The 18,845-nt window shown below is 63.5% G+C and overlaps 9 protein-coding genes across 9 annotated transcripts; 3 read left to right on the top strand and 6 right to left on the bottom strand.

Moving 5' to 3' along the window:
• Window positions 1-179: 179 nt before the first annotated feature.
• Window positions 180-2,099, top strand: fmdA_1 (Formamidase). The gene is made up of 11 exons (XM_062775210.1): window positions 180-322; window positions 360-412; window positions 499-610; window positions 648-789; window positions 827-862; window positions 900-1,222; window positions 1,270-1,392; window positions 1,430-1,507; window positions 1,547-1,604; window positions 1,656-1,769; window positions 1,815-2,099. The coding sequence occupies exons 1-11, from the start codon at window positions 293-295 to the stop codon at window positions 2,006-2,008; spliced, it is 1,263 nt and encodes a 420-aa protein (XP_062631194.1). The 5' UTR covers window positions 180-292; the 3' UTR covers window positions 2,009-2,099.
• A 403-nt stretch (window positions 2,100-2,502) lies between these two features.
• Window positions 2,503-3,627, bottom strand: LOC62_06G008667 (uncharacterized protein). The gene is made up of 2 exons (XM_062775209.1): window positions 3,416-3,627; window positions 2,503-3,354 (listed from the first exon to the last, which is right to left on the bottom strand). Exons 1-2 carry the CDS (start codon window positions 3,542-3,544, stop codon window positions 2,614-2,616), a joined length of 870 nt encoding a protein of 289 aa, XP_062631193.1. The 5' UTR covers window positions 3,545-3,627; the 3' UTR covers window positions 2,503-2,613.
• A 1,441-nt stretch (window positions 3,628-5,068) lies between these two features.
• Window positions 5,069-6,116, top strand: LOC62_06G008666 (uncharacterized protein). The gene is made up of 2 exons (XM_062775208.1): window positions 5,069-5,537; window positions 5,587-6,116. Exons 1-2 carry the CDS (start codon window positions 5,081-5,083, stop codon window positions 5,997-5,999), a joined length of 870 nt encoding a protein of 289 aa, XP_062631192.1. The 5' UTR covers window positions 5,069-5,080; the 3' UTR covers window positions 6,000-6,116.
• A 201-nt stretch (window positions 6,117-6,317) lies between these two features.
• sts1 (Delta(24(24(1)))-sterol reductase) lies at window positions 6,318-7,847 on the bottom strand (the record flags this gene model as incomplete). The annotated part of the gene is made up of 1 exon (XM_062775207.1): window positions 6,318-7,847. The coding sequence occupies one exon, from the start codon at window positions 7,845-7,847 to the stop codon at window positions 6,318-6,320; it is 1,530 nt and encodes a 509-aa protein (XP_062631191.1).
• A 752-nt stretch (window positions 7,848-8,599) lies between these two features.
• Window positions 8,600-9,898, bottom strand: VHA26 (V-type proton ATPase subunit E). The gene is made up of 7 exons (XM_062775206.1): window positions 9,730-9,898; window positions 9,550-9,630; window positions 9,405-9,487; window positions 9,146-9,299; window positions 8,847-9,092; window positions 8,722-8,781; window positions 8,600-8,675 (listed from the first exon to the last, which is right to left on the bottom strand). Exons 1-7 carry the CDS (start codon window positions 9,784-9,786, stop codon window positions 8,673-8,675), a joined length of 684 nt encoding a protein of 227 aa, XP_062631190.1. The 5' UTR covers window positions 9,787-9,898; the 3' UTR covers window positions 8,600-8,672.
• Window positions 9,899-10,010: 112 nt separating this feature from the next.
• On the bottom strand, window positions 10,011-12,296 carry SPB4 (ATP-dependent rRNA helicase SPB4). The gene is made up of 3 exons (XM_062775205.1): window positions 11,989-12,296; window positions 11,291-11,945; window positions 10,011-11,254 (listed from the first exon to the last, which is right to left on the bottom strand). Exons 1-3 carry the CDS (start codon window positions 12,279-12,281, stop codon window positions 10,088-10,090), a joined length of 2,115 nt encoding a protein of 704 aa, XP_062631189.1. The 5' UTR covers window positions 12,282-12,296; the 3' UTR covers window positions 10,011-10,087.
• Window positions 12,297-12,524: 228 nt separating this feature from the next.
• SPAC30D11.06c (Transmembrane protein) lies at window positions 12,525-15,366 on the bottom strand. Its single transcript, XM_062775204.1, has 7 exons — window positions 15,091-15,366; window positions 14,951-15,041; window positions 14,828-14,915; window positions 14,613-14,793; window positions 14,372-14,575; window positions 14,133-14,314; window positions 12,525-14,093 (listed from the first exon to the last, which is right to left on the bottom strand). The coding sequence occupies exons 1-7, from the start codon at window positions 15,215-15,217 to the stop codon at window positions 12,555-12,557; spliced, it is 2,412 nt and encodes an 803-aa protein (XP_062631188.1). The 5' UTR covers window positions 15,218-15,366; the 3' UTR covers window positions 12,525-12,554.
• Window positions 15,367-15,510: 144 nt separating this feature from the next.
• On the top strand, window positions 15,511-16,303 carry Dolpp1 (Dolichyldiphosphatase 1; the record flags this gene model as incomplete). Its single annotated transcript, XM_062775203.1, has 2 exons — window positions 15,511-15,968; window positions 16,016-16,303. The coding sequence occupies 2 exons, from the start codon at window positions 15,511-15,513 to the stop codon at window positions 16,293-16,295; spliced, it is 738 nt and encodes a 245-aa protein (XP_062631187.1). The 3' UTR covers window positions 16,296-16,303.
• Window positions 16,304-16,371: 68 nt separating this feature from the next.
• On the bottom strand, window positions 16,372-18,419 carry IVY1. The gene is made up of 5 exons (XM_062775202.1): window positions 18,276-18,419; window positions 18,016-18,114; window positions 17,875-17,966; window positions 17,175-17,720; window positions 16,372-17,079 (listed from the first exon to the last, which is right to left on the bottom strand). The coding sequence occupies exons 1-5, from the start codon at window positions 18,360-18,362 to the stop codon at window positions 16,551-16,553; spliced, it is 1,353 nt and encodes a 450-aa protein (XP_062631186.1). The 5' UTR covers window positions 18,363-18,419; the 3' UTR covers window positions 16,372-16,550.
• Window positions 18,420-18,845: the final 426 nt, after the last annotated feature.

Below are 18,845 nucleotides of genomic sequence, written 5' to 3'. Positions count from 1 at the left end.
CATACCGCACCCACGCGGCATGCATACTACCCGGTCTCTGAGACGAACAGCTGACACGCTTGCCGAGAGGCTCTCGGCCGTGGCGTGTGTCTTATCATCAGGCACGGGCTAGCGGCCGTTGCTATCGGCCCGGTATCATCTGACTTTGAACCGGCTTGGCTTGTTCCCACTGGTTCACTGTGTCTTGGACGTAGTTCGCTGGTATTTAAGACATGGGGGGCATGTCTTGGGTTGCTGCTGCGCAGCCCACTTGCATTAACTACTCGCACATACTCTAACATACACACGCACCATGGCCCTTGAGCACCCCACCCTCGTCAAGGTGAGCTGCCGTGTGGCGCTGACACCGCTGACCCCAGGTCGACCCATTCAAGCCTGCCGACCAGCAGGCGGGTCTCTTCAACCGCTGGCAGTGAGTTGGGAGGGGAAGGGGGATAGGGTGTCTTCTATTCCCCCTTCTCGCATCTTCCTTCTCTCATCGCGCTCACTCCCACTCAGCCCCGACATCCCCGCCGTCGCCACCGTCGCCGAGGGTGACGTCTTCAAGCTCGAATGCCACGACTGGACGGGCGGCCAGATCCTCAACAATGACGATGCCGACGACATCAGGGTGGGTGGGATGTAGCTGGTCATCGCTCACCCAGCAGGACGTCGACCTCACCAAGATCCACAACCTCACTGGCCCCGTAGCCGTCGAGGGCGCCAAGCCGGGCGACGTGCTCGTCGTCGACATTCTCGACGTCACGCCCTTCCCGCAGATGCAGTGGGGCTACACTGGCGTGTTTGAAAGTGGGTGGCACCAGTGCTGGACGGAGCTAACCACCAGAGACGAACGGCGGGGGCCTCTTCAGCACCGACTTTGGTGAGCTTGCCGATTGTGGAGGATGAGCTCACCCCAGACTCAAAGGCCGCCAAGGCAGTGTGGGACTTTGAAGGCATCTACGCGAGCAGCCGGCACATCCCCGGCGTGCGCTTCGCGGGCATCCCCCACCCAGGGCTGATCGGCACCGCGCCGAGCCAGGCGCTGCTGGATACCTGGAACGAGCGCGAGCGCGGCCTCGTCGCCGCCAAGGGCGAGTGCGTGCCCGCCGTCGCGTTGACCCCGCTGTCGACGGGCGCGTATGTCGGCCAGGACTTGCCGGACAAGGTGCGCGAGAAGATTTACGCTGAGGGCGCGAGGACGATTCCTGGCCGCGAGCACGGCGGTAACGTCGACATCAAGGTGGGCGGCTGGCTGATTGTTCTGTTCAATAGCCACTGACACCCCAGAACCTCTCCCGCGGCTCGCGCTGCTTCTTCCCCGTGTACGTCGACGGCGCCAACCTCGCCGTCGGCGACCTGCACTTTTCGCAAGGCGACGGCGAGCTGTCGTTCTGCGGCGCCATCGAGATGGTGGGTAGCAGCTGAGAAGGCGGAACTCACCCACCAGGCCGGCATTATCACGCTCAAGTGCTCGGTCATGAAAGACGGCGTCAAGCTTCTCGGGCTCAAGCAGCCCATCTTCCTTGTAAGCTTACTGATACGACAGAGTGAGCTCACACCCCAGCCCTCGCCCATTGACCCGCGATACCACGAGCAGCTCATCTTCGAGGGAATCTCCGTCGGTGAGTCACCTGCCGATTTGTCCGCCACGCCACACTCACTCCCCCACCCAGACGTCAACGGCGACGGCAAGCAGTACTCGATGGACGCGACGGTCGCGTACAAGCAGGCGGCGCTCAACGCGATGGACTACCTCCGCCGCCTGGGCTACAGCAAGGAGCAGGCCCGTGGGTGGCGCGACCATACCCCACTCACCGACTGACTTTCCCCAGATCTCCTGCTCTCCGCCGCGCCGGTCGAGGCGCACGTCGCGGCCATGGTCGACGTGCCGAACGCGTGCGTGACCATGGGCCTCCCACTCGCGATTTTCGACCGCGACATTCGCCCCACGAACAAGGGTATCGAGAAGAAGGAGTACAAGAACGCGGCGCTGCGCACGGACGGGGTGCGCTGCAATCAGAAGTAGTGCAGCCTGGGATTGAGGGGTCTCCAGAGTCGCTCGAACAGGAACTAGGGCATGGAATACGCCCAAACAGTATGCATGATGTGGCAGGCGAGGCTTTGACCGAGATCGTGCTGCGGGTGGAGCCACCCACCGAGACACGCTCTCGCTCCCCCTCGCGTCCGCCACCGGCCGCGGGGAGGTGATGACGGGGTGACGTGGTCGCGGCCACGTGTGGTGGAGCTCCTGCTATCTAATCTACACCTCTTGTCTTATCCCAGGGATGCCCTCTGCCTATCTCGATGTGCACGATCTGCGTGCCAAGGAATGCAGGGCAAGCATGCGGGCAAAGACGAAACGGACGGTGGTCGGAGAGTCGGTTGTCGTTGCACCGCCCCCGACGTTTGAGAGCCACATCGCCAAGTCTTGGCACTTGCTGCCACATCTTATCGTCGCTTAATCTGTCGTCGTCGCTCGGCTGCTGTATCTTCTTCTTTCCATCGGATACTCAAATGATACAGGTACATGACAGTATTGGCATCTATGGGGGTATGTATCTGCGGGGCGAATTAGGCCGTGCCCGTAGGCAGGCTGTCTATGTGGGTTACTGCGGCTGCGGCGCACACGCTCTACTTGTGCTGGTGCTCGGTCATGGGGTAGCCCGACTCGGAGTCGTGCGAGCGGACGGCGGCGCCCTGCTCTCCGGGGAACCACTCGTTGATGTTGATGGCGAGCATGGGGATGGTGGCGCACACCTCCATGGCGCCCTGGAGGATGTAGAAGGTGATGTAGTTGCGGACGGGGTCCTTGGGGTCGGTGGTGAAGATCTGGACGACACGGTAGACGCCGCAGACCATGCAGAACATGGAGATGGCGATGAGGAGGTAGGTGCCGCGCTTCTCGAGGTGGAACTTGCGGTGGGTGCGCATGATGCCGATGAGGGCGAGGACGACGACGGCGAGCGAGAGGACGTAGGACGCCTTGCGGAGGCCGGTGATGGTCTCGGTCTTGACCGACGTGCCGACGAGCGAGCCGCCAATAGTGGCCGTGATGATGGCGGCAATAAGCGTGATCTGCGAGAGGTTGGTGAGGCGCAGGAGCCACTGGGGGCGCTCGTTCTTGGCGACCGCGGACAGGACGTGACGGCGCCACATGTCGATGACGGGCGAGATGATGAACAGGAAACCGATCGAGATGAAGACCAGCTCGGCGATCAGCTCGCCAGTGCCGTACTGCGTCTTGGACATGACGGCGCGGAGCACCCAGGAGGCGATACGGATGACGATGAAGATGGTCGGGCGGATGAGCAGGCGCGTGCGGGTCGTGGGCGCGGCCCAGCGCCAGGTAATGACAGCGAGGAGGATGCAGTACTGCGGCGGATGTCAGTGGAGGGGTTTTTTTTTTGTCACTGAGCCTGCGCGCGCCACTCACAATAACCGAGAAGATAATCGACGGCGCGAGGTCCTTGGACGTCGGGTTGCCGCCAGTAAAGTTGAACTGGTCGAGGTATGCCTCGATCTCTGCGGGCGTGGCGCCCGCCGTGCTGGGGGTTGAGGACATGGCGTGGGTGTGGGGGTAGTGGGGCTAGGTCGAAGAGAGGGAGGGTAGTGGAGCTGCTTGCTCTTGGCGCGGGCTGATCTGAGTGTGGGGCTTCATCCTCTTCACCACCAACCCCCGTGTTTATATATCACGACGTTGGGGTTACAACCCACCCGCTGGTGGCTGTTGCTATCACCGGCTACACACGCATTGAGCCACATTTTTTCTGCCCTTGCTGTCTAGGCAGGGAGCCGACGTCACAGGCGTCGGGTCAAACACGGCAACCCGACGACCGCTCCACAGAGCCCTCCAGGTACCGACGTGATGCCATGCCAGCATGCATTCTGCTCTGCTCCGCGCAGGCACAACCCCGCGATGCCTGCCTGCAGTCACCTCGGCTCGCTTAACTGCACTGCAGGCTGCACGGCACGCTCTACGACCGCCATTGCTGTGATCGCGAGTCGCCGGGACCCTGGTCGGGAGCGAAGGGCCCATAGTACGGCCCGACACAATGCCACGACACTGCCTCTGGCCAGCTATCAGGTGCCGACCCAAGCGACCCTGCGGACACTGACCGCCACCGAAAATGGGCCCAAAAATTACGATTCAGCCTGCACGTGTCCACCCAGGCGGCGGTAACAGACGGCGCCGACCACCGCACCGAACCGCTCGACAGGAGTATCCTGCACCGAGTCGCCCCGCCCCGCGTCTCTCCCGCCCCTACCAGCGGCCAATCACGCACACACCTGCGCCGACCTGGGCCTCGCGAGCGCTTTGATGGCCGTGTCGGCGTGCTCGGAGCAGGCCGAGGCTTGCAAGACACACGCGACAAGACGCCGAAAACGCGGTGCGCACGCTCTACTGATACCGCGTCCCCCCTGAAAGCTGTGCAGCGTGCTTGCGGGGGCCCATCTGCGCCTCGCTCGACTTGACCGCTGCTGTCCACAGCGCGCAGCAAGTACCGGAAGCTGGGCCGGACACACACCGAGGCCGAGCGTGATTGTCGGCGCGCGGCGCGTGAGCGGCCGTCAGTCAGCATGGGAGCGCGTGGGGGCGCATGGGACGCCATGGACTGCGGTACCTTGCTCGGTCCGAGTGGCATAGCCTTAGGATACGCGTTATTTTGGACCTGCCAAGGCTTGTATGCATCGCGTCTAGTGATATCGCGCGTCTGTACAAGATCTACCATGACGATGAGTGAGTCGACGGCGGTGCCACAGAGTGGGTTGGGGCAACCCATCAGTGGGTCCGTCACGGATCAGTAGCCGAGGCGAAGATCTCGACAAGCTGGGAGGAACGAGCTCGCTACCGACACCGGGAGCGAGAGGTTGCAGGGGTAGGCGTGCGTCGGTCCAGCGAAAAAGGTGCACAAGGCCAATAGCGCTCCTAATCTCAGCAGATCCCTCCCTGTGCCACCGTGGGAAACCATTCAAGTGTTGCATCACACGTGACGTCGTTGGCCGCCGCCACTCCGCCGGCTCGCCGCTCGGCACGACGATCTGTGCCGAAGCCCAAGTCTCGGGCTGGGGTAACCTTCTCGCTGCCCATCATCCCACGATGAGCGCAACACGACAGCTATCCCGCGCGGGCAGGCTATGCGGCTCGCCGTGCTGCGCGTCGAGCTCGCGCCTAACGCCGCTGTCGTCGGCAACCCGAGCGCTCCCCATCATCCCACCCCCTCCGACCCGCCGCCCCCTCTCGCTCCTCGCGCACCGCCCGCCCGGGTTCTTCTCCCCGCCCCCGACGCCAAACCCAAACCACCCCGACAAGCCGCCCAGCCTCGAAGACGAGGTCGACGACCGCGAGTGGGAGATGCGCGTCGCGCGCGGCATGCTGCACCTGCGCGAGACGCTGCCGCTGCTCTTCGACCCGGCCGCGCGCGACCGCAACCTGTTCCCGCCCGAGATCTACTCCAAGAACGTGACTCTCAAGCTGCCTGCGCCTTTGCCGTTCAAGGTGTCGAGCCTGCACGGTTACACTATGGCGTTTACGATTGCGCGGAATGGAATGCAGGGTGGGTGGGGCGTGGCTGACGAAATACCAGCGAGTCTGACGTGATCCAGCCCTCCACACCGACCTCAAGACGTCGCTTGAACGCATGTCCGTCTCGCCCATCCCGCCATCATCGGCGTCGAGCACGGCGCACGCTCCACCGTCCGCGCGCCAGCGCCAAATCCGCATCCTCCTCACGCTGCACGGCCGGCCACGCCTCCCGCCACACAACGAGGCGACTTGGCACACGTCGTCGCTGTACTCGTTCTCGCCGTACTCGGGCCTCATTGCGCACCACGAGGTCGAGACGATCCGCCCCCTGCCCGGCGAGGGCGTGACCGAGTGGCTGCGCCAGTCGCTGTTCGGGTTTGCAGGCCGCAAGCCCGAGGTCGTCGACGAGCCGGCAGTGTACCCCCGTGCTAGTTCGTCTGGGGAGGAGTGCGGTGGCGCCGACGGCGTCGTGCGGACCAAGCGCGACGAGTAGGAGGAGCACCAAGGTGGATCGCAGGCGGTGGGACCGTCATCCTCAAACAAAAAAAAGACAAGGCCACGGGCCACGCATGTTGTCATCTCATTGTAATGCATCTCCACTCATGGCTCGCGCGTTCTGTTCAATGCTTGCATATAGCTACAGCTATAGATAGATGGTTGGGGGGTATGTGGCCAGCCAGGGGAGACTGGCCAATGGGGGAGGGTGGCGCCACAACGTCTAACGGATCAGGTCGCTACAGCCGACGTCGAGTGGGGTACTGGACCACACCTCGTGCTCGCTCGCGATGCTCGCAAGCATACGCGTCGGCTCTTAGTAGACGTAGGGGATAAACCTCCACTTGACGACCTTGCAGTAGGCGACCCAGTCCTCGCCATACTTGCGCTCGCACTTCTCAAAGTCACGGCCGCAGCGGTGGGTGAGGACAGCGAGGAAGAAGATGGGGTAGAAGAGGGTGATGGGGGTGTTGAAGCCGGCAGTGAGGCCCCAGGTGAGCGCCTGGAACCAGTCGGCCGTGTAGTTGATCTTGCGGGCAAACTGCCACCAGCCCGAGATGAGGAGCTTGTTGCCGTGCTTGGTCTGGATAAACTCGGGGTCCTTGACCTCGGCCCAGGGGAGCTGGGGGAAGGCCTTGCGGGGCTTGTACTCGCCCTGCTGCTGCATCTTGAAGGCCGACTTCTGGCTCATCGACGTGTCGAAAATGTAGTAGCACGTGAGGAGCGTGACAAACATGAGCACGTTGCCCCACCAGGGGAAGCGGTACGTGTCGGGGCTGGAGCGCGTCATGTAGATGGTCGGGTAGCAGTAGGTGAAGGGGACGCCGGCCATGTTCCAGAAGATGAGCATCCAGCCAAACTTCTCGTGGAACATGTCCCAGGTCTGGGGGATCATCTGCTCGCCCTTGGCGCATGCGTTCATGTACAGGCCGGTGGCGAGCAGCATGTGGAACATGTTGTAGGTGAGGTAGCCGAGGTCCTCGTACTGCTTGACGACGCCGGACAGCGAGATGAGGAAGAGCAGCACCCAGGGGACGCGGACCTCGGCGAACATCTTGAGGTCGATGGGGCCGAGGCGGGGGTTGAGCGACACGCCCATGAAGTGGTCGTAGACGAGCACGCCCGACATGCGGAGGGGCTTGCCGCCGTAGTGGGCTGTGCGGCCGAGGATGTCGATCGTGGCCGAGACGGTGAAGCTGGTGATGATCGCGACCGTCATGATCGGGCCGTAGTTCTCAATGATCCAGGGGAGGCGGTAGACGCCCGTGAGGTGGAGGACGGCGGCGAGCACGAGCGTGCAGTACCACGACGCGAGCGCGTTGCACTTGTACAGCAGCGTCTCGTAGCCGAGCGAGGGGACCGGCAGGCCCCACTGCATCATGCCGGGGAGGACCCACGCAAACGTGAGCTGGATGGCCGTCAGGCCGAGGTACGTGCCCCAGGCAAACTTGGTGGGGTACGCTCCCTCGTACGCGTGCGCCCACATGCGCTCGAGGAAGGGGCGGATGTCGTCGAGCGAGCGAGGGTGCACGAGCGCGCCGTCATAGTACCACAGGCAGATCCACAGGTAGTACATGAGGATGGGGAAGCCGACCATCATGGCCGTCACGCCGACGGGCCCGCCAAACTCGTAGCTCTCGTGCTCGTCGAGCTTCTTGTCCATCTGCTGTCCGTACGCCGTCGGGATGGCGCCGTGGCGCACCGCGCGCGACTTGCCCTCCGACTCGGCGGGGGCAGCGTGGCCGTTGCCATTGCCGTTCGACAAGCCGTTGCCGTTGGCCGCGGCCTTGCCGTTACCGTTCGACTCGACCTTGCGCGCGCGCAGGTTGCTCGCGGGTCCAGACATGTTGGTAGGGGGTGGGTGAAGAGAGAGAGAGACAAAGTCGAGAGTGGAGTAAAAGGCAAGCCTGTTATGCATGTGGTGGGTGGGGGTCGCCGCACTGGCGCGCGGTACGCGTCGGCCCCCCTCCCCTCAGGGAGCTTGTTTGCGCGGCGCGCGGAGATGCCACTTGCAACCCCGTAAAATTATGGTACGATGGGTGGAAAAGTGTCCGTGTCACGTGAAATGACGAGGAGGCCGTTAGTCATTGGCCGTGTGGTGTGGCAGGGCTAATGGGCTGCGATTGTGCATCCTAATGCTCTCGAGACAGAGGTTAATGGCAGCGCTCGGCACACACTCTGCGTCGTGACGACAAGACGGAGATGCGGCACCGGCCCGTGGCCCGTGGCGCCGGACCACAGTCAGCAGCTCACTCTCGACGCCAGCATCTCCGTCGTTGTCGCTTCCTTGCCCGCCTTGGCTTTGCTCAGCCCGCCCGAGGTCGCCGCACGGCTCGGCGACATGCCGACGCGGCACTGGTGCCGGTGCTGGGCCGGTAGCGGAGCCGCCTGCCACGGTTGCCGGCTGCGAGTGCACGGACCTGCAGCCACTCACTTGAGACTGTGACGTGGGAGAGTGGAGGTGGGGGAGTTGGACGAGGTGAGTACGCGTGTACGTCGCGGTTAGTGTCTCGCGTCGCGTCCGCCACGGCGCAAGCCGTGCAGCATCTTTGCTGCACTCATAAGTCCAGCGTCGTTGCCTCAGCCCACCCCCACCCGCTCAATATATCCTTTCATCTGAGCCTGCAAAGCTATTCAGTGCATCTAACAGACCGGGCTAACAACGGTTTATTTACTGCGGTGGGGTTAGTGCTGAGCTCGAACAGCAAAACAGCACTCACAGTGTAGAACTTGCGGTTGGGGTTCTTGCCAAAGAGGTCCTCACGGAGCTCGGGCAGCATCTGGGTGTGTCAGTTGCTGTGCCAGGCTGAGCTCGGCGGGCCTGACGGCCCTCCCTCCTACCCACCTTCTCCTCGAGAATCTTCAGACGCTCAGCCAGCGTGTTGTCCACCTTGATCCTGCCCTGGAGCGTCGAGCCGATAACGCCGCCGGCCGAGTCGTCCGAGATGGTGTCCTCGAACGTGACGGTCGACTCGAGGCCCGCAATCTCCTTGTACTGCTTGAGCGCGCCCTTGGACGCCTTCTGCACGAGCGCCTTGTCCTTGGGGCGGTGGGCGATGGTAACGTCGGTTCCGAGGAGGAGGAGCAGGACCTGGGCGTGTGTGAGCATATTTGTGGGTGATCCCCTCCAGAGCCCGCACCCACCTCGAGGATGAGCGCCTCAACGGCCGCGGGGTAGTCCTTGCCGTCGGCGAGCGCCTTGACCTTGCCGCTAGCGTTCTCGAACAGCGTCTGGAGGTGCTCGTCGCGCTTGCGGAGGACCTCGAGGCGCGACTGGTTGAGGGCGGTGGACTGGGCGCTGTGAGGTGTTAGGACTGGGCACCACCACGGCCGATAACACTCGGCGCACGCAACCACCTGCGCCGAGCAGCCGCCGGGCCGGCCCCACCACCTCTCCACTCACATCTTCCATCCGACCTCGGCCTGCTTGCGCTTCTTCTCGTACAGCGCATCTATTGCGAGCGACTCCTGACGGACAATCTTGGCCTGGGGCAAGGTGTGAGCTGCGCCTCGGTCGCCTCGTCAATCCCAAGCCCTTCCGCGCGCACCTTCTCAATCGCAAACTCCTCGTCGGCCTTGACCTGGATCTCGCGGGCCTTCTCACGCGCCTCCTGCGAGATGAACGCGACCTGGGGGGGTTAGCCTAGCCGGGGAGTCATGCGGCGGGGGGAGCGAACGTGCCGCCGTCGCCAGGCTGCACGCCGCCCCACCCTCTACACCCCACGCACCATCTTGTTCATCTCGGACTGGATCTCCGAGTCGTCGAGGGCGCCGCTGCGAGACATGGTGGGCTGTGGTTCTTGTGGGTGTTGTGGTCGCGGGTGACTGACCGATAGAGGGGTGTGATGGCTGTTGCTCTGTCGTTGTCGATGAGCACGGCAGCAGCGAGCAGCGAGTGAGCGTCACAGGGAGCGGCGACAGGGGTGGGTCACTTAAATCTCACCCCCACTTTAGTCACGTGCGATCCGATACGTCGATCGCTATCAGTGGCGGCACTGACCTTCTTCTGCCTCTTGACGCACGATGCATGGGGGGTAGTAGTGTACAATGCAAGGTATACTAGTGATACAGCCAAGCAAACGACGCTTAGTCGAGGTCGTCAAACATGCCCACCGCCTCGCGCTTGGTCGACGTGGCCTTGCGCGCCGCACGTTCAGAATTCACCTCGCGCCTCAGCGCACGGTAGTCCTCGCCCATGTCGTCATCGCTCTCGTCGCTGTCCTCCTTCTTGGCCTTGGCCTTTTTGGCACGCAGCACAGGTGCGTCCTGCTCAGTGGCCTCTCCGGCAGCCTGCTTGCGCTCCCACTCGGCCTGCTTCTTCTTGTCCTTCTTGTCGTGGCGCTCCTCTCGTCGTGCCTTGCGGTCCTTCTGGTTGGACCACGCCTCACGGATGCCGGCCTCAATCTTGCGCTTTTTGCGACGCGCCTCGTCTTCGGCACCGGCTTCCTCCCGCTTCTTCTTCTTCTCAGCGAGAGCGACAATACGCGCCGACTCGCGCTGCTTCGAAGCGTAGGCAAACGTGTCCCAGTCGACCTCGGCGTCGGTCCAGGGCACAGGCGGCGTGTAGTCCTCGTCATCGGGTGCCTCGCCCTTTTCACGCTTCGCCTCGGCCTTCTCTATTCTCTTGCGCCACGAGCGCACTTCGGGCATAGTGGGGATACGAAGGAGACCAAAGCTGGTCGCCAGCGCGGCGTAGTCGATGTCGGCTGGCCGGAAGATGAAGCTCGCCTCATGTTTGGTGTATGCCTGCACGCTAGATACAAGTGCCTTGGCACCGCGGTCGGCGAGGTCACGGTCGGTGAGGACGACGTCGCGGATCGTTTTGAGCAGGTCGAGTGCGTCGGCGTCAACCGGCGGCTCAGGGGCAGTCTCGGCGTCGCCAAGCTCAGCAGTGATGTACGCCTGGCGCACAAGCGGGATTTTGCGGACCTTGAGGAACTCGACGTACTGCTCCTCGCGTCCGCGTGTGAGAAGCACCACGGCGCGTCCCGAACGCCCAGCGCGCGCGGTACGGCCGACGCGGTGGCTGAACGTCTTGGGGTCCGTCGGCGGGTCGTACTGGATGACCGTGTCGATGTCGTTGAAGTCGACGCCGCGGGCCGCGACGTCAGTACACAGCAGCACTGCTGGCGAGAGATGCGACGACGCGTGTGATGTAAAAGACGATAGGGACGCCTCGCGTGCGCGGGGCGGAAGATCACCATGCAGCGACGCAAAGTGGAAGTTTGACAGCGCGGGCAGCTTGGACAGAATCTGGCGGGTCAGCACAACCAGGATGCCCGAACCCACCCTGTAGAAGTAGTCGACCGCGGCACCGGTAGAAAAGTAGATGATCATCTTGGCCGACTCGTACTCGCCCGCCTCGCGGCGGAGCACCCTGACGAGCTGGAGCGTCTTCTCCGCCGGCCCACAGACGAGGAACCTGTTCTGCAGCGTCATGGGCACGCGGCGCTCGCCCGTCCCGTTCGCCTCGCTGGCCATGCGCTTGTCCTTGAGGTTGACGACGATGCGCACGGGGTTACGCAGGCCGATGCCGACGAGGTCCTCGACCGCATCGGTCATGGTCGCGCTGAAGAGGTGCGTGCGGCGCTGCTTGGGCAAGTGGCGCATGATGCGCTCGACGTCGCGCCTGTGGTCGGGCGCGCCGAGCAGCCGGTCCGCCTCGTCGAGCACGAGCGCGTCAATGTTGCCGACGCGCACGGCGCTCATGCCGCGCGGCGAGAGGAGGAAAGACGCCAGTCGGCCCGGCGTGCCGACGATAATGTTCGCGCTCGTGTTCAGGAAGGCCGCGTAGGGGTCGCTCGTGCCCGAGGTCACCAGCAGGGGCAGAGGGTACTCGCCGATCGGGGTCGGCTGCTCCTCCCCGTCGACGGGCGACGGCGGGGGCGGGACAAGCGTCGAGAGGAACATGGTGAACACTTCGTGGATCTGGGCTGCGAGCTCCCTGCGGCGGTCAGCCTGGGTTCAGACGGCGACTCGTCACCCACCTAGTCGGCGCAATCACAATCGCAGCCACCTCCCCCCGCTTATACTTGTGCTCCGACCGCACGATGCGCTCGAGCACAGGCACGACAAACGCCAGCGTCTTGCCCGAGCCCGTAACGGCCTCGACGACGCAGTCCTGGTTCTTGAGCGCGCGCGGGATGGTGCCGGCCTGCACGGGCGTCATGTTGCTGAACCCCTGCGCGGCGATCACGTCCGCGATCCATGGTGTCAGTGGTGGGGCGAGCGACGCCCAGGTGCTCCCGAAAGCTGGCGCGCCGGAGGCGGGGCGCGGCATGTTGCTGGGGTTATGATGAGATGAGATGAGAGTTGCGACTTTCTGGTGGCAAGGTCAAAATATCAGATCAGTGTACGAGCGGAGCCAAAATTTCAGTGGTGCCCCGCCTCCACCAAGAATGTGTTGCTGATGTTATGTGGACGCGACAAGCACAAGATATCGTGCTTGGACGCTGACAGCATACGTGCAAGGTACTCGACAGTCGGCCCTTACACCTTCCCATCCACCACCCATAAACCATAACATGCATCAGGTGAATACAGTAGCAAAACTCTATGCCCATGGGTTGTCGTCCGGGTTGGACCACTTGGCGTACGACGGCACTCTAAATGACGAGGCGCGGAAAGAGGTTGGCTCGTCGTCGGCGTCGGGAGACTTGGGGAATGCTGTTGCCTGCGAGCCCCAGTTGGCGGCCGAGTTGGACGCCGACTTGTTTGACGCCGTCGACGTGCTCGAGACATTCTGCACGCGGCGTGTCGGTGCGCTTGGTGCGCTCGGTTGGTTGATGGGCTTGGATGAACTGGCCTTCGGAAGCGGCTGGGACTTGGGCTCTGGTGCGGGGGCCGGTGGAGGCGGTGGTGCCGCTGCGGGCTCCAGGACTCTTGCAGGCTCGCGCAGCTGCTCAACCGACGAACGCGACGCCGTGCCGGAGCCACTCTGCCGAGAACGCGGCGCATCAACCAAGCGTGCGTTGCTGCCCTGGCGAGACCTCGGCGCCGACGTAGTGTTGCTCCCCTGCCGCGAGCGCGACGGCGTAAAGCCGTCAGTAGCAAGCGCCTTGGCCCTCAGGCTGCGACGGCGCTCACGCTCGCCCAGGTTCTCCTCTTCAATGACTTCTTCGGTAATCAGGTCCACCGCGTCCGCGCGGTCGGGCTCGGCCTCGGGCTCCGGCGTGTTCTCCAGTACGAAGCGGGTCGGCACCACCGATGACGGAGGAGGCGCGCGCGGTGCTGTAGACGGTGGCGCCAGACGCTTCTTCGTCCACCGCAACGATGTGTCCTCCTCACCGCCGGTTCGCCACGCGCCAGGGTTCTCGTTCTCGCCATCAAACGCAGCGTCGTCGACCTCAGCCGGTGCAGGGCCCGGTGCTCCTGTCGCCGTGTCGGCCCAGGCGCCATACACGCCGTTGCGCGAGGTTCCCTTGCCTCGGCCCTTGTTCTTAGCACTGCGGCGCACCGGCTGGCTAGGACCCTGCTGCTGCGTGTGCGGATCCGAAGATCGGCGGGCAACTCGTCCAGACAAGAAGCCCTCCTCCTCGGCCCACCGGCGGCGCTGCTCTTGCTCCTTGCTGACGTCGACGTTGGGGAAGCCGGCGTATCCTATCCGCCTGGCACGGGCGTAGAGAGCGTCCTCGCCTTCGCTGACCGAGTCAAAGTCGAGGCTCGCGGCGTCCGAGAGATCCGAGTCGCTCGACGAGTCATAAGCACTTGGACTTGTTCTGCCCTGCTCGACGGCGCCGTACGTCTTCGGGATAAGGGAAGCACGCTCAGAGCCATTGCCCGAACGGCGGGCGGAGCCGTCCTGCCCTGGAGCGTTGACGACACCTGGTGCGTTGATCCAGTACTTTGCCTTTCCGCCCTTAGAGTAACGAAGTCCAGCCCGAATGCGCTTCATGCGGCCGTCGTCGTGGTGGATACCGCCATCGGCCGCCTCGTAGGCCTTGTAAGACACGCCCCGTGCGCGGAAAGTGTACTTGATGTCTTCCCACACGTCTTTCACGCCAAAAGCGTCCCTGAATGCGTACCAGAATGGCAGCCGCGCAGCGTGCTTGAGAGTCGGGTCGATGTAATCCGATGCCTGGAAGGCGTATTGCTGCAAGGTTAGCGAGCTTCACGAGACGGGCATCCTCACGTGGGCGATAGCAAAGCCGGGCATCTCGAGGCAGATGAGCGAGTCGACAATCGCAAGTGACATGTGCTCGGGGTCCGTGTACGGTCCGACCTTTGTGATGACGCCGACGGACACGAGGAACGAGATGAGCACCCCCTGCCAGAAGGAGAAGAAGAGGATGCCCTTGATGCACAGGAATTTGGCTGTCGTCGACGTCAGCTGCTGCGCACGGGCACCATGGCCACGGTGGCCAAACTCACGGATGGGCCGGAACGGCTTGAGGTCCTTGTTGACGGCGACCCAGAACATGGCGAGGCAGTAGAGACTGAGGGAGATGCTGATGTTGTACGCGACCGTGACCCACGTGTATCCCGAGGTGAGCTTGAAGTCGCCCTCGTGGTACGTGTTGGTTGCCTTCATGACGGCTGTCGCGACGACGAGGAGCGGCTTGATCTGGACATACTCTGCACTGTCAGACGACGGTTGCCTTGTACTACTCACGCAGCACGCCGCGCTTGAGGTTCAGCAGCGTCCACGGGTCGCTGGGGTCCATTGGCCGGAGGAAGATGGACACTGGAAACGGGTGGGGGATGGGCGGGCGTCCCCGCAGGCGCAGCAGGAGGTCGCGCTCGCCACCAAGGTACGTGATGAGCAGCTGGAGGAACGCGTAGATGACGAATGCCTGGGGTCAGAACTGCGGGATAGTCGCGACTCACCTCGTACAGGTCCCTCACGGCGTCGATGAAGAAGGCCGCATTGAGCGAGTAGAGCGCGATGAGCGACGACGTCGCGTACAGCGGCACCCTGGTGTCAGCGAGCCCTCAACCCACACGACCCACATGACCATGATGCGCACGACGTTGCGCTGGAGCTGCGGCATGCGGTAGTTCTTGAGCTGGAGGAAGATGGACATGATGCTGACGCCGGTCGCTGGGGCGTGAGTCGCCGCTTCCACCTCCCCACTCCGCGTCGCACTCACCGACAAGCGTGCACACGCCGCAGATGAACAAGAGCCAGTGGGGCAGATGATCGCCCGCGCCGCCGCCGGGTGCCGTATCGGCGGCAACGACGGCGGGTGGCGAGGCGAGCGCCGCAGGTGGCAACATTGCGATGCTGCGCGATGCGAGCGATCGAGTCCGAGTCGAGTACAGTGACCGCCCCCCCTCTGCTGCGTGCCGAGGGAGGTCGAGTGGGTGTGATGGGGCCGACGCGGTGGTGGGGTGAGAGAAGAGAGAGACACTTGACAATGTCGAATCTGCACGCCGCCGTCATCGTTGGGCGCAGCCGCCTGCAAGTGGAATTTGCGGGGCCCAAGCAGCGCGGTCTAACTTCAACTTGTGCCACGCCAACTCTTGCCTCGTCCATCACACTTGTTGCTCCTCTCACCCACCACCCCACAATGTCCGCATACGGCCCAGACAAGCACTTCAGCCTCACGCACATAGTGTACGACGGCGCGTCGCCCTTGGGCGTCCCGCTCGCGCTGCTGTCCCTCTCGCCAATCTTCCTCTTCGTAGCGTACTTCGCGCTCGTGGTGTTCGGGCGGCGCCTGTCGCTGCTTATCCTGGCAGCCGGGAGCGTGGTCAACGAGGCGCTGAGCTTGCTCCTCAAGCGCGCGCTCAAGGCCCCCCGGCCCTATCCGGACATGGTGCACGTAGGCGACGGCTACGGCATGCCCTCTAGCCACTCGCAGGCGGGCGCGTTCGTCGTCGCCTGGGCGGTGGGGTACGCACTCAGCTTGCGGTCGAGGTATACCCGCGCCGCTGCCAGCCCACGGGTCGCGCTGGTCAGGAAGGTGCGCACGGGGATTTATCTGTTCGGCGTCGTCGCCTGGTCCGCTGCCGTCGCGTACTCGAGGTGAGTTGGTGTGAAGCACATGTAGACAGCACCAGCTGACAGGACAGGTACGAGCTGCGATACCACTCCATCCCGCAGGTGCTCGCTGGATACGCCGTCGGGCTTGTGTTCGGCGCCGCATGGTACCTCGTCACGGAGCACATCCCGCGCACGCAGCCCAAGTCGGTGTTTGGCCGCGTCCGCGGGCTCATCGAGTGGCTGTGGGTCGGCGTTGGCGGCATCGGCGGCTGGCAGCTCGGCGGGGCTGAGGGTGGCTGGGGCGAGGGCTGGGTGTTTGGTGCTGGCCCCGCGCAGGCCAACGGCAGCGTGAGCAAGAAGGCCGAGTAGGAGAGGAGGTGACGACGAAAACAGGCCCGGACGCTGGCCTCGCAGCCAGCTCACGCCATAGACACACTAGACAACGATGCATATGGACGACGGCGATCAACGCTACAATGGGATCGATAGAACAACGAGAAGAGAAAGAGAAAAGAGCCCGGGTCCGGATGAGCAGGTACAATGAGAATGCTGGGAGAGGTGCGCGGTTGAGCGTGCGCGGTGGGGTAGTTATGCTGTTGATGCTGGCTGCACCAGGGGGAAGCGTCAGGCTGTCACCTCGACGTGGGCCGTTGTCGTGTCAAGGCGTGGAGGTGAACCGCTTGTCGACTCGGGGGGCTGCGAGCCTCTGGCTGATCCCTCGTCTACCGTTGGCTGGTCGTGGTTGTCGCCATCGCCGTCGTGGTCATCGCTAGTGGTGGTGCTCGACGTCGCAGGGAACGGCACAGCGGCAGAGGCGGAAGCGGCCTCCTCCTTCGCCTTGAGCGTGTCCGCCTTCAACGTCTCAGCCTGTGACAATTGCGACAACGCGTCGGTGCTCTTCGCCGGGCTGGACGAAATCGGGTCGCGCTCCTCGATCACGGTCAATTCTCTCCGGGCACGACCGTTTGACGACTCGTCCCATAGGCCACGCTCTGCGACGGCCGCGACGGCCGACGTCTGCGCCTGCGCCAGTGTCGAAAAGCCGGTGAGTTTGGACGGGGAGGCGTTGCGGGGCGTGGACGATGACGAGCTGGGGTGCGAGATTCTCGTCAGGTTCGGCGTCGGGGGAGTGGCGCCCGAGTCGAGTCCTAGTCTGGGGGAAAACGTCAGCGGGGTTCTGGGGGCTCTGGGGATCTGGGGCACTGGCGCGCGCCCGGTGCCAATCAATCCCATGATCGCCATACTTACGGGGAAAGCACACTAAAGATCTGCCCCTCCTCCTTGGGCGGTCCGTACGCATCGAAGGGGTCGGGAATGCTCATGACCAGCGGCTCGAGGATCGGGTCGCTCGCCTTGCCGGCAATCTTCTCGTAGAAGTCGAGCTGGGAGCGGATCACAAACGCGACTTTGCCCAGCACCGTGTCCCACGCCTCCTCCTCCGACTCGAGCACCTCCTCGTGGTAGTTGAGCTTGATGGCGTCGAGCTCGTCGACCTGGCGCTGGAGGTCGGCCAGCGCCTGCCTGAACTGGTTGAGGTCACGCTTGCGCCTGCGCCCAATCTTCATGTTGTCGGCTTCGGTGCGCCGGATCTTGTCGCTCTGCTGGTGCAGCGCCTTCTCGTACGCCGCGAGGCGATCAGCCGTGATGAGCTTGTAATTGTCTAGGGCCTCGAGCAGGGGGATCTCAAACTGGCGATACACCGTGTCCGCGAGGATCTGTTCGTGGTTCGAGATAAGGAACTGCAGGCCAGCGCCTCCTGCCAGAGCAGCATTGGCACCACGACATCCCTTGACCCTGGGCGTGCGCGTTAGTAATGCGTCGATGTCGGGCCCACCGCCCACCAGCGGCGGCGGCGTCTCCCAGCCTCCCAGGAGCACGCCTCCGGCTTCGCCCGGCGGCGGTACACGCCCCATCACATCATCGCCCGTTGCGGCGACGAGTAACTCACCTCGAGCACGCCTCCATCGCGCTGGCAAACGCGGCCGTCGCGCCAGACATGGCGAGCAGGGCATTGCGGTACGCTTTGGCCGCGGCCATGAGCTGTGGCGCGTGAGTCACCTTGTGGTGCGATAGCACTGGCCACACGTACATCTTCAAAGCACGCGATGGACGCGCGCAGGTCTTTGCGCGAGATGAGCGTGTGCGAGTCGGCGAGGTTGACCTTTGAGCCTGTAGTCGTGGTCGAGAACTGCGGGGAGGGGTGTTAGCGGTGCATCGGCGCGATCAATGTCGCATTCATCGCGGCGCGGTAGCCGTAGTTGTGCGCGTCCGCCCGAGCGCTGCGGCGGCGGCGACGACAGCCGCTTGTCGGCCGATGATGACGAACGTGCCGCGCGCGCGGAGACTTACTGTGGGGCTTGGTGGCCTTGGCCAACCTAGACTGGATGCGCTCTGCATCGAGTCGTGTCTTATGCGGTTGATGGATGATGTTGGCATTGTTGAGAGTCGCGTGCACGTCTCGCGTCTCTGTTTAGTTTAATGCTATACTTTGTGATGAATGAAGGGATCTCAACAAGGAGGGAGCTTGTGCTCGAGGCGTTCACTGGCGGCGGCGGCGGCGCGGTCAACGGCGTCTGTCGGCATGCCTCCGTAGCCTGGCCTGGCTGCTTGCTGTTTACCATCCGTCGCCATGTTTCAACCAGAGCTACGTAAACGGCAAATGCGGGGTAATGGGGGTGATTAGGCTTGCGAATAGGCGCGGTTCCATCAGTCGCGCCATCACATGTTGACGGAAGCGGAAGCAAACATGCGCGATGGGACCTTCCTTCGCCCCTCTGCCACTCTGCAGCCAGGCATAAAAGTTGGCGGCGTGTGCATCCACGAGTTACTCTTCGAACAAAATCCACGGGTGAGTTTGTGCTAGTATGGTGGGGACAGCAGCTCGCAGGCTCCCCCTCCATCCACCCCCTCCGCGCGCAC

The sequence above is a fragment of the Vanrija pseudolonga genome, chromosome 6, assembly GCF_020906515.1.
Source record: "Vanrija pseudolonga chromosome 6, complete sequence".
NCBI classification, from domain to species: domain Eukaryota; kingdom Fungi; phylum Basidiomycota; class Tremellomycetes; order Trichosporonales; family Trichosporonaceae; genus Vanrija; species Vanrija pseudolonga.
Note: the sequence above shows the minus strand (reverse complement) of the source record. Positions and strands in the feature narration are given on the sequence as shown.

What these genes read in the sequence shown, in the direction of transcription:
- fmdA_1 (XM_062775210.1), top strand. Translation starts at nt 293, where the DNA reads ATGGCCCTTGAGCACCCCACCCTCGTCAAG. An exon ending in ACGATGCCGACGACATCAGG is followed by an intron (nt 611 to 647) that starts GTGGGTGGGATG and finishes CTCACCCAGCAG; the next exon opens with GACGTCGACCTCACCAAGAT. An exon ending in CTTCGAGGGAATCTCCGTCG is followed by an intron (nt 1,605 to 1,655) that starts GTGAGTCACCTG and finishes TCCCCCACCCAG; the next exon opens with ACGTCAACGGCGACGGCAAG.
- LOC62_06G008667 (XM_062775209.1), bottom strand. Translation starts at nt 3,544, where the DNA reads ATGTCCTCAACCCCCAGCACGGCGGGCGCCACGCCCGCAGAGATCGAG. An exon ending in CGATTATCTTCTCGGTTATT is followed by an intron (nt 3,355 to 3,415) that starts GTGAGTGGCGCG and finishes CATCCGCCGCAG; the next exon opens with TACTGCATCCTCCTCGCTGT.
- LOC62_06G008666 (XM_062775208.1), top strand. Translation starts at nt 5,081, where the DNA reads ATGAGCGCAACACGACAGCTATCCCGCGCGGGCAGGCTATGCGGCTCG. An exon ending in TGCGCGGAATGGAATGCAGG is followed by an intron (nt 5,538 to 5,586) that starts GTGGGTGGGGCG and finishes GACGTGATCCAG; the next exon opens with CCCTCCACACCGACCTCAAG.
- VHA26 (XM_062775206.1), bottom strand. Translation starts at nt 9,786, where the DNA reads ATGTCTCGCAGCGGCGCCCTCGACGACTCGGAGATCCAGTCCGAGATG. An exon ending in AGGAGTTTGCGATTGAGAAG is followed by an intron (nt 9,488 to 9,549) that starts GTGCGCGCGGAA and finishes ACCTTGCCCCAG; the next exon opens with GCCAAGATTGTCCGTCAGGA. An exon ending in GCCGAGGTCGGATGGAAGAT is followed by an intron (nt 9,300 to 9,404) that starts GTGAGTGGAGAG and finishes AACACCTCACAG; the next exon opens with CGCCCAGTCCACCGCCCTCA.
- SPB4 (XM_062775205.1), bottom strand. Translation starts at nt 12,281, where the DNA reads ATGCCGCGCCCCGCCTCCGGCGCGCCAGCTTTCGGGAGCACCTGGGCG. An exon ending in ATTGTGATTGCGCCGACTAG is followed by an intron (nt 11,946 to 11,988) that starts GTGGGTGACGAG and finishes TGACCGCCGCAG; the next exon opens with GGAGCTCGCAGCCCAGATCC. An exon ending in CGGTCGACTACTTCTACAGG is followed by an intron (nt 11,255 to 11,290) that starts GTGGGTTCGGGC and finishes CTGACCCGCCAG; the next exon opens with ATTCTGTCCAAGCTGCCCGC.
- SPAC30D11.06c (XM_062775204.1), bottom strand. Translation starts at nt 15,217, where the DNA reads ATGTTGCCACCTGCGGCGCTCGCCTCGCCACCCGCCGTCGTTGCCGCC. An exon ending in CGGCGTGTGCACGCTTGTCG is followed by an intron (nt 15,042 to 15,090) that starts GTGAGTGCGACG and finishes CTCACGCCCCAG; the next exon opens with CGACCGGCGTCAGCATCATG. An exon ending in CCGTGAGGGACCTGTACGAG is followed by an intron (nt 14,794 to 14,827) that starts GTGAGTCGCGAC and finishes TTCTGACCCCAG; the next exon opens with GCATTCGTCATCTACGCGTT.
- IVY1 (XM_062775202.1), bottom strand. Translation starts at nt 18,362, where the DNA reads ATGCCAACATCATCCATCAACCGCATAAGACACGACTCGATGCAGAGC. An exon ending in GCGATGGAGGCGTGCTCGAG is followed by an intron (nt 17,721 to 17,874) that starts GTGAGTTACTCG and finishes GCGCACGCCCAG; the next exon opens with GGTCAAGGGATGTCGTGGTG. An exon ending in ATCTTTAGTGTGCTTTCCCC is followed by an intron (nt 17,080 to 17,174) that starts GTAAGTATGGCG and finishes GTTTTCCCCCAG; the next exon opens with ACTAGGACTCGACTCGGGCG.